Genomic DNA, 16,545 nt, shown 5'->3' on the forward strand with positions numbered 1-16,545 from the left:
CCGTTTCAGTTTGATTTGATCAAACGATAACAAATGCATATTTGTGAATTCTTCCAGTATTCGTTTTTTAAGACAATAACAAGACTGGTCTAATAGTATATGGTTTAATCGAATTAATTTATCCTCCGCATCATCATCAATGAATGTTTTAGCGAGTAGTTAGTTCCTTTCCATGTTCGCCAGTAGACACCATCGTGATTCTGGTCTGGTGTCTTATTGAAGTATACTCCATTCAAGTCAGACGTAGTACAACTGTTGAACCACCAAGCGCCAGTGTAAAAAGTAGCACAATTTGACTTGGAATTATCATTATCCATGTCTTTGGTTGAAAAGGCGTTGCCATTATGGTGTGCCAAGCTGTTTCCTATAAAATGTTATTGAAAAATAATTACTTGTTTAAAATGAATATTTGAAGCTGATATTATGCAATTATAGCCCTTGTATGAGGTCGGTACGAATTTTATCTATATACATGTAAGAGAAGAAAAAAGTAAAATCACAAAAATACTGAACTTAGAGGAAGATCAATTGGGAAAGTCCATAATCACATGGCAAAATCAAATAACAAAACGCATCAAAAACGAATGGACAAAAACTGTCATATTCCTGACTTGGTACAGGCATTTTCAAATGTAGAAAATGGTGGATTAAACCTGGTTCGATAGCGCTAACCCTCTCACTTTAATGACAGTCTCATCAATTTCCGATATTTTTACATTGATGCGTTAAATAAACAGACACAATAAATATAATAGTCAAAATATGGGTACATCAGTCATCATCGTTTAACAATTTTAAAAGGAACAATTTAACAGAACACAAAAACATCTACTATCTACGAACACATTTATTGATTTGTGTGTCTGACGTCAGAAAATTTTATACGTCACATAAATTTGTCGTTCAATGTACGTACAAACAATTTTAAAATTTTCATGGGAATGTTAGCATACAGGGTTAAAAAATCAAAAGTATGTAAGAATAAATTTAAGAAATAGACCGAGATTTAAACTAGTCCAAAAATAGTTAATTCCACTACGCGATTGAATAATTTTGACGTTTGTGGTTCAACGTATATTGTAATTCATAATAGAAATATATCATAATGACATATACATAGAACAATATCATACTGACGGGATCTTTTAAAGTACATAGTCACGTTATAAGAACAAAAGAAATACAAAAAGTCGCAAATACAAAACAAACCATAGAATACAGACCGGGGATCAAGTCTGAGGTCGATATGCTTCAATAGGTCGATATAAGATCGTGTTGACCTCAACCAAAGGATATCATAGTATTAATCAACATCTATTGAATGCATAATGTAAAACTAGAATGTATTTTAGTAGCATGATGTATGACCTGTCCAATATGCTGACTTGACCTGCGAAATGCTAGACCCCACAGCACGTAGTAAATACAAATTTATATGTGATCGAGTTTTAACGAACCACAAATCATTAAAAAAATATTTGATTAATAATACAAAAAAAAAAAAAATGTATAAGACATAACAAATTATTTATTCCCACATACATGTATAACAAGAGTTCTCATTGGAGGCTCAATTTGTTCCATGTAGGGTATTAACATTTGTATTTAATATCTGCTAGGCTGGTTCTCTCCCTTACAACATACGGGTATCATAGCAAAACAGAAAAAAAACGGGGAAACTAGCCTTATTTTTTACGTACATGTACATGTAGTTATAAATTATCGTTGATCATCTCAACGAGATTGATTTTCTCGCTTGACCAATGATAATCTGTTTATCGCTATTTTACCTATGCCGACGTTTTTAATTTCATGTCAATTTCATTAGCAACGCCAAATTCGTCCTTAGTTTCTAGCGATAATTTTCTATCTCAAGCCAGTAGCATGATATGAAAAATTATCACAAAAAAAGATCAAAGGGAAAATGCACAAAATAGCGATAAATAAAGATTTTACCACTGCATCTAGTGTGATGCGATATGTATCCACTCCAGACATTTAAATATTTAAAATTCAGCTGTCGAGAGTGGATAAATATCGTATTACACAAGATTTGGTGGTGGAATCTGTTTCTCTAATGATTTTTATGATATGCAGACAATTTCAAATGATCTGCAAAAAGATGTGTTCTTTCTATGTGACGTCATCAGGCATGGTCGCCCTTTTTCGTGCCGTCCCAATAGGAAATTCAGAAGAAAGCAAGAAAATTCGAATTTTGAACAATGAAGAACTTAGATTAAACGATCCACACGTTGATTAAATAAAAATAATGATACATGTCAGGAAAGGGATATATTGAGATAGTTAAAATTTATAATTTAACTATCGAGATTGGATAATTCCGATAATCCACGAGTAACTATGTAAGAATCTGTTTCTCTAATGATTAAAAAATACATTTTCTTTTTTTGTTAACTGTAAATCCCCTTCGAGTACCTTTCACATTGCACGAAGTTGTCAATTTCATTAACACAAATTATTAATCAAAATAATTTTTTATGCTAACAGGGTTGAGTTCAATATCGTAGCATCTACGTAGCCGCTACGTAGCTGCTATCAATATCTATGTAACAACTAGTACATAGCTACACGTTCAATAATCAAAATCTATGTAGCACTACGTAGCTGCTACGATATTGAACGCAGCATAAAAAATTATTTTGATTCATCCAGTTAACTAAAAAGGTCATGACCCTTAAAATCATCCAATGATCTTTTGAGATCACCAGCAACCACACGTTGATTAATTATTTTTTTTTATACAATGGGTTCGGAAAGGGGTTAATTTCCATAGAATTAGGGAGAAAAATATATCTTGAATATATCTTGACAATGTGCTTGATGTCAATTTTTACTTCATTTAAGTTGCTGATCTTTTTTTTTTATAATAAAATTGAGAATGGAAATGGGGAATGTGTCAAAGAGACAACAACCCGACCAAATAAAAAACAACAGCAGAGGGTCACCAACAGGTCTTCAATGTAGCGAGAAATTCCCGCACCCGGAGGCGTCCTTCAGCTGGCCCCTAGACAAATATATACTGGTCCAGTGATAATGAACGCCATACTAATTTCCAAATTGTACACAAGAAACTAAAATTAAAATAATACAAGACTAACAAAGGCCAGAGGCTCCTGACTTGGGACAGGCGCAAAAATGCGGCGGGATAAAACATGTTTGTGAGATCTCAACCCTCCCCCTATACCTTTAACCAATGTAGAAAAGTAAACGCATAACAATACGCACATTAAAATTCAGTTCAAGAGAAGTCCGAGTCTGATGTCAGAAGATATAACCAAAGAAAATAAACAAAATGACAATAATACATAAATAACAACAGACTACCAGCAGTTAACTGACATGCCAGCTCCAGACTTCAATTAAACTGACTGAAAGATTATGATTTCATCATATGAACATCAGGCACAATCCTTCCCGTTAGGGGTTTAGTATCATACCATCATAACATATATGAGAAGAACATAACCCGTGTCATGCCAACAACTGTTTTTAGAATAAATTTATTTATAAATCAATTTTATTTTTTTTAATGGAGTAAATTTAATATCCTCTTTTTGAAACACAATCTTGTTTTATCCATTTTACGGAATATTGGTACATGTACATTAATGTAATGAACCTTACGTTTTAAATCCATCGCAATTATATTCAATTCAGACAAACTTAATAATTTAATTAAAAGTGGTCAGTTTGTAGGATATGTTAAGTTACATTCTTTTACCTGCAGTGCCGTTGTATCCAGTTGCCGTAAGTTTGAACTTTGAACTTGCATCTCCTATTTTGAAATCTTTGTATTTTGCAAATGCATGGTTCCTATCAAAGTCAGACAGATCTATCCTCATTTCGTACCTTCCTTGTGCTGTAAGTGAATGCATCTGCTTGTTCCCTGTAGAAATAAATCATCATTCATTCAACTGAAATACATGTATGTGTCCAAGTGTATAAAACCTGAATTTATTTGGGCTTTTAAAGACAGAAAATTGAATCAAATGGAAACAACTACTTGAAAAACGTTGAAACTGTCGATAAAATAAAGAGCAAACTGATGTACCTATAAACAAGTCTAGATTGATAATATATAAATAAGTACTCTTTTAGGACTGTTTCATATTGGTCAAATATAGATTACTTCAGTTTTTGGAGGTTGAATGGTCACAACAACCGATAAACAAACAAGAATGTGTCTCAAGTACACGGATGCCCCATCCGCACCATCATTTTCTCAATTTAGTGGACCTTGAAATTGTGGTAAAACCTCTAATTTGGCTTTAAAATTAGGAAGATAATGTCATAGAGAACATGTGTACTAAGTTTCAAGTTGATTGGATTCAACTTCATCAAAAACTACCTCGACCAAAACCTCTAACCTTACCTCGACAAAAAACTTTAACCTGAAGCTGGACAGACGGACGTACGGACGAACGAACGGACGGACTCTCAGACCAAAAAGCATAATGCTCATAAATGGGGCATAAAAAATGTAGACAACTTTAAATATATAGCTTACCAAGCCAGAATTCATGCTCGATGTCTCCAAATCCATGTTTGTAGTCATCCCAACCTCGAAAGAAATCAACAGCTCCATTCTCTCGTCTTTGAAAAACCTTGAATAGAATGATTTGAGAATTTTTAACTTCCATTTGAAATGATTTAGAAATATACCAGTTACCAGCAGTTTTCTCTAGGAAATTTCCATATTTACCCGTATAAATGAGTATCAAAATTCTAAGACAATCCTATAACCAGTTTTCGATTAAAATTGGACCTTTTTTTTATGTTAATCATGACGTAGCATCATTGAAAGACAATCCTTATAAAAATACACATTAAGAAAAATCTTAAGCAAAAAAATCACATCTCATCTTACGTAACTCGATAAAAATGGCAGCTGTCTTTGAAGGTGTTGCAGTCTACAGGGTATATTTGTAAGATAATAATGACCCCCTCCAAGAAGAGAAATTCAATGCTCCCATTTGAATGGTTTTACAATAGTAATTTTTGTGGCGTTTTATAGCTTGCTGTTCGGTGTGAGCCCAGGCTCCGTGTTGAAGACCGTACATTGACCTACAAAATGTATATTGGTGTACTTTTATAAATTGTTACTTTGATAGAGAGCTGTCTCATTGACACTCATACCACATCTTCCTATATCTACAAATGTAACAGGGAAAAACACATTTGTGTTCGCCAATTATGATTGATGAAAATAATACAATGGCTAATAAAACAATTATACAATTGAGAACGGATATGGGGAATGCGTCAAAGAGACAATAAACCGACCATAGCGCAGACAACAGCCGAAGGCCACCAATGGGTCTTCAATTAGCGAGAAACTCCCGCACCCGGAAGAGTCCTTCAGCTGCCCCTTAACAAATATGTATAATAGTTCAGTGAGAATGGTCGTCATACTAAACTCCAAATTATACACAAGAAACTAAAATTAAAATCATACAAGACTAACAAAGGCCAGAGGCTCCCGACTTTGGACAGGCGCAAAAATGCGGAGGGGTTAATCATGTTTTTGATATCACAACCCTCCCTATACCTCTAGCCAATGCAGAAAAACAAACACACAACAATACGCACAGTAAAACACAGTTTAAGCGAAGTCCGAGTCCGATGTCAGAATAGGTAACAACAGAAACTAAACAAAATGACAATATCATTTATCTTTCCTCACTTCTATAACTTACAGTCCAATGTCCACCGTCTATTTTCATTTCACAATAGACGTCAAATCCAGTTGAGTATCTTGGATAAACTGTGTATACGTCACTTGGACACAATTCTGGAATATCATTACAATCGCGTGGTCGTCTTCCTATAAAATATAAAATACTTAACTTATAATATAAAACCAAGAAGATGTGATATGACTGTCTAACATTGAGACAACTAGATGTATCTACCAAAGAACAAATGGCTTAGATGTGAGAAATGATATATCAGATCACTGTACGGTCTTTAGACAGCAAAACTGATCGTAAGCCAAGAAAGGCCCCGACATGACAGTTACGTTATTACGTAAAACAGTATAAATAAAAACGAACAGGCATGGAAAAAAACCCATTTCAAACCTGTCTACTGTATATTAAACTTCGAGTACATTGTGTACGTGCTATAAGCTTCAAATTTTCCCTTTACGAAAGAGCGTACAATAAATATAATGCTACTGAGTATATACAAAAATCGTGTTAAACTCGTTCTGTTAGATAGTTGAAAACATAATGATTGTATTTCTTACATTGCCAATTTCCAGTTAGTTATAATAATATTTTTGCGATATATGAGTCGAAAACGTTTCTGATAATATCTAATGTAAATTTCTTACTATGACATTTTGGATTTGAATCTTTCATTGCCAACGCCAGACTGAGTATTCTTTCAGCAGCTTCTCCATAAAGACACACGCCTGTTTAGTTATATATAAATTTTATATAAATATACCAAATCAAACAAAATATACAAGTTGTACATTGAGGGCAAAGGTCAAGCTCACATGCCACATATTCAGAAGCAAGGTAAATTGAAAATTATATTTTGAGGTCAAGGTAATATACCAAGGAACGCACTGTATCATGATGGCACACACAACGTGCATATGTCAAGAGTCAAAAAGTCATAATCTGGTCAAGAGTTCCATGTTAAAAATACACACAGCATTCCTGCACGAAAGTTCATCATGGTACACGTAACAATGTCTTGTGTCATGATGCGTACACATGCCAAATACAGAAAACCTAGGTCAGAGACAGAAACCTAAGACATATAACTAAACTCAATTGAACGGTACTTGTATTGCAGGTCACTACAATTGCCTTCAACATAGAACATTAAACTCTCGCAACACTGCAAAGTTAAAACCGTCTTTCACAAAAGTTTGAGCAGGATTCTTTGCAACGATTATCTTAATGTTAATTGAGAATCGAGTCGTGCAGTTACATGTAGGTCAATAAATTAAAACGGTAATTTTAGACATTAAAACATTAAAAACTAGGGTTTACCATTAATTTATAACCTAACCATGTGATAGTACACATGATACAGTATCTGAAATAGTACGACCAGAACAATGGGCCATTCCAGTTATTATCTGCTAAATGGGGATGGATGGTCTTTTCTGAGGGGTGTAAAATTCATACATCTTAGGGGTGATTTTTTTATTTTTTTTCATCTGACACGTACACTTATACGCAAAAAACTTCTGAGGGTCTTGCAGCAGTAAATGATTAAAAATAATTACATTTTAGGGGTTACAAAAATGTCTATATTAGATCTTAGGGGTGCTTTGGAATGTAAACAGTGCATTATCTGGTATCGTATTTAAAATTCTGATGAGTACAATACTTGAATAAAAAAATTCTGATAGGTAATTTTTTCCCATGGAAGGCCATCCACCCTATATGAACAGAAACTCTTCATCTGATAGGTCTTAATTCGGAGATCTGATAGGTAGATTTTCATGATTTTTTTTTCTGATACGTATTAAAGAAATCTCCCCATCCATCCCCACCTGTCAGAAATTAATTGGAACGGCCAAAGACAAGACAGAGTTGGAAACAAAACATACGAATTTTTAACCACAATGCACAAATAAGGAACCGTATTTATTCATCTAAAATGTACGCTTGGAAATTAACACTGTATATTTATATCAACGATTAATCTTGTATACTAAATAAATAAATGATTTGGAAAATTCGTGGAAGGTATAAAAAGTCATGAGAATTCCGAATGCAATTAGGTTCTATCCGGGCATTTTGGTTCTAAACCTTGGTTCCATCTGGGTTTTTTTTTTGTTCTGAACCTTGGTTATAGCAACCCAACTTCTTGGTTCCATCTGGGTTCTATTCTAGATCATTCTAATGTTCCCGTTGAACTTGGAGAAGTTAACCACAAGTATCCGAATAAAAAGATAAACTAGGTCAAAGACGCTAAAATTGTTTTATAACATTAAACATTCCGCAGCATCGACGGTAAAGGAAGCTGTAAGGTATTTATCTTCTCATTTTAATTATTTTGATTAGGAAATTAGATGAAAGAAAGCATCGTATATATTTTAAATATAAACCGAAATATACAGTATATCGAACATCCTTTTATTTAATCCAGTTGTTCTGTTTTCATTTATTTTCCTTTTCTCATCTCTTATTTCCGTTAATATTTCTAGAAGTTTTAAAACCATCCAATTAGGGGGTGTTGCTAAACGGCGGAAACGGAAAACGGAACGGAAACGGAAACGGAAAGAAATTTTTATATAGACGGAATTTAAGGGGAGGGAAAAAAGAAGTATGAACATCAATAGATCTTGCTGGTAATTTTTGCTATTAAAAGATTCTATCTATTTATCATATATTTCAATATAACAGGCGAACATGTAAGTGAGAAAATTCGTCAAATAAGGTCGATAACTCCTAGTCATTTGACCGTTTTGACGTGAATGGACATAAGGTAGAGCTCAAGATTCTAATAAAATTGAGAATAAAAAAAGTCAAAGAAGCAACAACCCGATGAAAGACCAGACAACATCAGAAGGCCACCAATTGGTCTTCAACGCAGCGAGAAAATCTCGCACCCGGAGGTGGTATCAGCTGGCCCTTAAATAAAATTGTGTAGGCTAGTTCAGTGAAAATGGGCGTCACACTAAACTCCAAAACATATAAACTAGACTAACAAAGGTCAGAGATTCCTGAAATTGGGACAGGCGAAAAAATGCGGAAAGGGGGGGGGGGGGGGTAGGGGGTAAACATATTTTGTGAGATCCCAACCCTCCCCCTATACCTCTAGCCAATGTAGAATTAAGAAACACATATGAAGCAATACACAGTAAACCTAATTTTAAAAGAAGTCCGAGTCCGATGACAGATTAGACATGTTTTTCACACAGTTTTTAAACTAGATACACCGATGATAATTGTTGCAAAGTTTAACCAAAACTATCGGGCGACTCCTTAAAAGCCATATGTTCAATAACATTTGGCCCAGTAGTTTCTGAGACTGAGCCCGGACATTTTGTAAAAGTTAACAAAGACGAAAATCGGACGACGAACGCCAAGTGATGAGAAAAGCTCACTTAGCAGGACCCAGGTCAGTTAAAAAAGAACTCTCAAGTATACTACTAAAGACTAAAGCAGGTCTTAGTACTAGCAGAAAACGACCATGACAGAGCAAAAATATTGATTGAATATATCATTATAATTGTATCAACTAAGAAGACATCAACTAAATATATACCACTAAATAAACCGTTACATCCAAATTGGAAAGACATAATAACTTAAGTATGGACGAAAACAAAATTAGAATATTGATTCAATACATAAAAAGTATGAGGGCCAGACAAAATAGGTTATAGAATGTTAAAATAAAAAAAATATAAAATGAATTAGCAGCTTTAATTTCATATTATTATTCACCATTTTTTCAACAATCATCGATTCCAGCATGATACGTGGTGAATGGACAACAGGAGACATTTGTGCATTTCCGCTATTCAAGTATGAAGTATCTCAAACATGCATTCACTGCAGGATGCTGCAACATATAGTATGCTCCAACATAATGCGTTATCGTCTAGATTATTATAGTACCATCAATTGTTACGTCTTAGATGCATGAGTTTTTGTTGGTTGTTAGTGGCTTTGAACTAGCTGTCAGTTAACTGCAAGTACTATACCTAGTGTCTTTTTGCTGTTGGGATGTACAAGTACCCGGCCACGTCCACTTCAAGTTAATCTTATGTTGTAATGTTATACCACTGTCCCAGATTAGGGGGAGGGTTGGGATCCTACTACACGTTTAACCCCACCACATTCTGTATGTATGTGCCTGTCCCAAGTCAGGAGCCTGTAATTCAGTGATTGATGTTTGTTTATGTGTTACATATTTGTTTTTTCGTGCATTTTTTGTAAATAAATTAGGCCGTTAGTTTTCTCTTTTGAATTGTTTTACATTTTCATGTCGGTGCCTTTTATAGCTGACTACGCGGTATGGACTTTGCTCATTGTTGAAGGTTGTATGGTGACCTATAGTTGTTAATTTCTGTGTCATTTGGTCTCTTGTGGAGTGTTCTCATTGGCACTTATGCCACATCTTCTTTTTTATATTGTGTATAAGTTTTGTAGTATTTGGTTGAGGCAAACTAAAGTTAGGATAACGGAACTCATTTTTGGGGACGTTCGGGACGAACTTTATGCCACTCCACTATGGCGCCAATACAGAAGTTCTGGCTATTGTGCTGGTATACTCATCCACTAGCACTGTTGTAACACACACACAATTTCATTATTATTTTATTATAAAAATATTCAATCTTAACTTTGATTTCTTTATTTTAAGGCCGAATGATTCATGATATGCATGCCCTTCACAAAGAGTATCAAATTTGACAAATTAATTGTACATATACATTTTGTAATATTTTACAGCTTATTTTTCAACTAAATAAAGCTTACAAACTTAAATTGATCATCTTTTTCTTTTTATATGTTTTTTACCATTCTGTTTCGATCAAAACAATTTGTTAAATATACCATTCCCGTAGTCAGGGGGCGTGAGTCCAAATACCCCGCCCCCCCCCCCCCCCCCCTTTTGGAAATTCTTGGCTACGGGCCTGTATACTTCACATGTATTTCTATCAAATCTGACATTATTACAAAGCCAATTAAATAAAGTTACGTCGAACTTGAAAATAAATGAGCAATCAAATATATATAAAAAAAAAAATGCATAAAAAGCAGAGCAAAAGGCCATTATAAAAAGTGCTGTCTCAAAGCTGAAATTTCTTTCTTTCTTTTTTTAATATATCTGCCATTAAATGCTAGTGCTTATATTTATTTATTATTGTTTTTATGCTTTTAGTCTGTTATATTTTATGATCCCCATTGATTTGCTGATTCCCCCGTTTCAATGGTAATTTTGGTAGTTTTTAATGATTTTGGTGTTATGTCAAGACAACTGAAAACTCATTCTGCTCTGTTCTTTTTTTATGACGGAAATGATACTTTATTTCACACTACGCATCTGATCATTTTGATGTTTCTATTGGCCATACACCCAGTTTTTTCAAGATATCACTGATATCATTTACTTAATAACACCTGACCATAACAGTTCCTTGAGAGACCCCAGAATCAACGGTCTGTTGGACCTGTTTGATGTTGTTCAATTTACCACGACTCTTTGCTTGCGGAAGCATAGGAATGAGTAAATCCAACATTGCATGTGTTTTACCTGGTTTCCTAGGCCTGTAGCTGTTTAATTTTGATTTAATAGTTTATATGGGGCGTTTTCAAAATATGAAATAAATATATCTGTAAGGTGTTCTAACGATTTTTTTGGCGCAATACATGTAATTGCAACTGCGACATTAACGTAAATATATAAAAAGAAGATGTGGTATGATTGCCAATGAGACAACTCTCCACAAGAGATTAAAATGACACAGAAATTAAGGCCGGGTTAAACATGTTAGCGGGATCCCCGCCCTCCACCTAATGTGGTATGAGTGTCATTGAGAACTCTCCACTGAATTACAGGCTCCTGACCTGCGACAGTGTGACGTCTTTCGTATATACTAAATTTAGTCCTGGTATCTATGATTAGTTTATTTACAACCACTGGGTCGATGCCACTGCCACTGTGGAGATTTATTTCCCCGAGGGTATCACAAGCCCAGTAGTCAGCTTTTTGTGCTGACATGAATTGTCATTGATATGGTTATATTTATAAATTTACTGTTTTAATACAAAACTTTAAATTTTTGAAACACTAAGGCTTTTCTACCTCAGGCATAGATTACCTTAGCTGTATTTGGCAAAACTTTTTAGGAATTTTGGTCCTCAATGCTCTTCAACTTCGTACTTTATTTGACCTTTTTAACTTTTTTGGATTCGAGCGTCACTGATGAGTCTTTTGTAGACGAAACGCGCTTCTGGCGTATATACTAAATTTAGTCCTGGTATCTATGAGGATTTTATTTATTTATTTATTCACATACATACCGAAGAAGGCGGGGTTGAACATGTTAGCAGGATCCCCACCACCCTAATCTGGGACAATGCTTATTACCACACAACACAAAATCAAATTTGAAATTTGGTAGCGTCACTTTAACCGTTCATGAGTTATCGTGTCCCTTTAAAAACATAGACAATGACGAATTTTTCGTTTCCGTTCTCTTAAAAAAGTTTGACTTAATCAAATGTTATATACCTTATACGCAATGCTTTTTACCCCATAACACAGATCTATCAAGTTCGATATTGGGTGGCGTCACTGTTCATGAGTTATTAGATGTAAGAAGATGTGGTACGAGTACCAATGATACAAATGACAACACTGATCCTTAAAATAGGAAAAATGCTAAATTTGTTGTTTCAATTCTTTAACGTTAGTTTGTCTCAACTAAATGTTTTGAAACTTATACACAATGCTTATGGTCACAAAACGGTCAAAATTACGTGAATCCCGTGAATCCTGCGTCTACATGTATATGTAGAATTTTACTCATTGTGTTTTTCACAAGCAGAGGCATCTGTGGCCAATAGACATATTCTATACATTTATTTCAGTAAACAGGTTATTTACTTCCATTGAATTCTACTTCTAATAGAATTAACTTGCATATTTTTTTGAGGGTTTCTGTTCAGTTTGGTAACAGACAGTGAAATTTCACGTTACATGTGACCAGCATAACAAAGTGTTTCACTAGATTGAGCTCTCTGTCTAAGTGTACTTTAAAGGTTCTTTGCACTGAGTTCAGTTTATTCGTATACCTTCTGTGTGAATTTTTAAGATGTAAAAACAGACTATCCATACCTACATGTCCATGAAATAAAATTTAAGGTAAAATGATTGAAATATTTTGCATTATCTATCACAAGTCAACTGGCAAGCACATGCTGCTACTGAAGCAGTAAATGTTCTCTCTTATTTTTTGCGGAAATTAAAGGATTTAGTTTTCATTTGATTCAAACATTCTTTAAAATTGAGAATGAAAATGTGGAATGTGTGAAAGAGACAGTAACATGACAAAAGAAGAGAAAGCAGTCAAAGGCCACCAATGGGTCTTCAATAAAGCGAGAAAATCCATCAACCGGAGGCGGGTTTCAGATGGCCTCTCAACAAAATGTGTACTAGTTCAAACTCCAAAACATAAAAATGAACTTACAATAAAAAACATACAAGACTAACAAAACCAGAGACTCCTGACTTGACGTCAAGGTAATCATACCAAGAGACACAACCCATATGCATAGGTCAAGAGTCAAAAAGTCATAGCCTGGTCAAGAGTTCCTTGTCAAAAAAACACCAAGCAGATTTTTAGGAAAGGGACATCGTGGTAACCAAAACTAACAAACATAGCTCTATATCTAATATAGATATAACAAGATGTGGTATGAGTGCCAATCAGACAATTCTTCATTTAATTCAAACAAAATATACAAGTTGTCTATTGAGGGCAAAGGTCAAGCTCACATGAAGTTTCTCGTGCCACTAGACTCACCATCTTATGACAATACATCTACATGCCACATATTCAGAAGCAAGGTCAATTGAAAATTGTATTTTGAGGTCAAGGTAATATACTGTATCAAGATAGGTCAAGAGTCAAAAAGTCAAAAATTCATAGTCTCGTCAAGAGTTCGAATTCCATGTCAAAAATACACACAGCAGTCCTACACGAAAGTTCATAATGGTTCACGCAACAATGTCTTGTGTCATGATGCACTACACATGCCAAATACAGAAAACATAGGTCAGAGACAGAAACACAAGACATATGACTAAACACAATTGAACGGTACTTGTATTGCAGGTCACTACATTTGCCTTCAACATAGAACATAAACTCTCGGAACACTGCAAACTTAAAACTGTCTATCACAAAAGTTTGAAGTGGATTCTTTGAAACGATTATCTAATACTGTTAATTGATAATCGAGTCGTTCAGTTATGTCAATGAATTAAAACGGTAAGTTTAGACATTAAAACACTACGACACTAGGGTTTACCATTAATTTCTAACCTAACCATGCGATAGTACTATGGTAAACTTATGGAAACACATGATACAGTAATGAAATTGAATATTTGCAATAGTACGACCAGAACAATACAAGAAAGAGTTGTAAACAAAACTTACAAATTTTAAATCACAATGCACAAATAAGGAACCGTAGTTTTCATTCACTTTATTTATCTAAAATGTACGCTTGCATTGTTAAACAATTGAAATTAGCACTGTATATTTATATAAACGATCAATCTTGTAAACAAATAAATACATTCCATTGTGACTAGAACTGAATCTTCAGTTGAATGTCATCATTCGACAAAAAAATCAATTACAGTGAGTTAAATTGTGTTACTAAATGATAATAATTCTGTATTTATTCACAGAGAGCGTCCTCCATCAGTTTTAGCAGCCTGGTATTATTGCTTCTTTTTTTTATAAATCTTGAATGCCATACAAATTACAAAAAAAACGATTTTTTTTTTTTTTTTGCCTATTTATTTCTATAATCTTACTCATACTATAGGGTTATTGCATGAATATTGGGGAATATTGTCCCGAGTAGAATTTTATATTGCACGAGCTTACGAGTGCAATATACAAATGTATGTTCTACGAGGGACAATATTCCCCAATATTCATGCAATAATCCTTTTATTGTACAGCAATATAATATTTGAAAGTAAAAATTGGTTTAAACTAAGATTTTGTCGTTGATGACGTCATGAATTTTGAAGATTTATTGCACTAGTGCAATATTAGAATTTATTGCACGCTAACTTTTGGTTACTTTCTGTGGGAAATATTATATTGCTATGCAATACAATCTGTTATTATATTATTATATTATAATGATATAATTGTTAAATTGTAAACTATTAAGACAATCAAATCATTTACATTTTTTGTTTGTACCCCAACATGGATTGACAGCAACAAATTTAATTCACATAAAATTACTCTAAAAGAGCTACATGGACCATTTGAGTTTTAAGGGGGAGGTCTAGGAGCAAATAAAAAAAAGGCAGGACAAGAGTTTGGAGTTAAATAAAAAGGCAAGATGAACAATTGGTAAAAAGGCAGGATGACAATTTTTGTTTAAAAAGTCAGGATAAACTTTTTTTTAAATGCAGGATACGGTGAAATATAAAAAGACAGGACAGAGATGACAACTAAAAAATGCAGAACTTTTCATCCATGCCAGCACCTCGTATCCCTACCCCTTACCCTTTTCCCCCTTAAAATCAAATGGTTGCTGTCTTACCTGTCTGTGACGTCGACACAACATTTCGTCGATCATATAAAATTGAAGCTTTGTGAAGCCTGGCAGTTCCCAGAAGACAAAGCGCGAACAGTGCTGCAGTAAAAAACATTATAATTTCCTTCTTTGCAATGATCGAAAACAATTACTGAAAATAACCGCTCAAGTGTCAGTAATTTTATATGGTACGTTTGTTTGTGACAGATGTTTATTAATATCAATATTGCGTGATGGAGATGTGTGTCGCATATATATTGTTACAGAGAGCTTTATGTTATTTTGTTAGTTCTATTTTTTTAAATTCCAAAAACACGAGTATCTAAGAGCAAACTTAGTGACATGTTAGTGTAACTCTACAGCATAGACCCCATAAATACTGCGCTAGTGTCGTCACATTTACATCTACAACATAATTATGTATATCTTAACTACATGTAACGAGAAAATTCTACAAAAATATGACCTCTGAACTTAAAGAAAATGGTATGTAAAGAAAATGGTATGTCAATCAAGAACATCTCCTTTACCGTGTGTATGACATGTATTTCTAATTAAGACAACCATATTATAATGATACTAATAATAATAAGGAAAGTGTGTTCCTTATTTCCTTTGGAGACCATTTGAAATTTGAAAAAAAGCCAGTTAACATTGACTTGACATTGCTATGGTATCAACCAATATCTTGTGTGTGTTTGTGTTGGTGGGGGGGGGGATGAGAGGGGCCTTTTCAAGTTGTCTGACTGATCCAACTGCTGTATCCCTAAGTCTAGACTGTCAACATCAAGGTCGGGAGTTCAAATCTTTTACGTGGCATGATTGTAAGATTTCCGATCATAGAGCGGATGTTCTCTCAGAGCATACCGACTTCTGTTTCTTCACCTATAAAAACAGACCCCAACATCTAGTAGCGGTGAGTGACTAAATATTTGTTTTTGAGTAATTTTTAATGGAAATGTACTAAAGAAACCCGCTCCATCTAAAACTTTTTGTTTTTAAGAAATTAAGGATATTTAATACAATTTATTAAAAATAAACAGCTGCGCCACGAGCGCATGATACGCTCGACGTCTTGTGTGGAAGTTTTATGCAATAACCATAAATAGTTTCTGAGAAAGTTTTAAGCAATAACTATTTATTGTTTTTGAGACACGGCGGGACATGTGAAACACCCCTAGTACCCTGGGTTTTTTTTTTACAAAAAACTAAATATCACTAAAATTAAATTTTGAATCAAACCAAA

General features: G+C 34.1%; 1 protein-coding gene across 1 annotated transcript; it reads right to left on the reverse strand.

The window, feature by feature from the left end:
* Positions 1 to 99: 99 nt before the first annotated feature.
* On the reverse strand, positions 100 to 15,433 carry LOC139490380 (fibrinogen C domain-containing protein 1-like). Its single transcript, XM_071277192.1, has 6 exons — positions 15,306 to 15,433; positions 6,356 to 6,436; positions 5,718 to 5,845; positions 4,529 to 4,625; positions 3,743 to 3,907; positions 100 to 364 (listed from the first exon to the last, which is right to left on the reverse strand). Exons 1-6 carry the CDS (start codon positions 15,412 to 15,414, stop codon positions 114 to 116), a joined length of 831 nt encoding a protein of 276 aa, XP_071133293.1. The 5' UTR covers positions 15,415 to 15,433; the 3' UTR covers positions 100 to 113.
* Positions 15,434 to 16,545: the final 1,112 nt, after the last annotated feature.

Source organism: Mytilus edulis, chromosome 9 (assembly GCF_963676685.1).
Source record: "Mytilus edulis chromosome 9, xbMytEdul2.2, whole genome shotgun sequence".
Taxonomy (NCBI): Eukaryota; Metazoa; Mollusca; class Bivalvia; order Mytilida; family Mytilidae; genus Mytilus; species Mytilus edulis.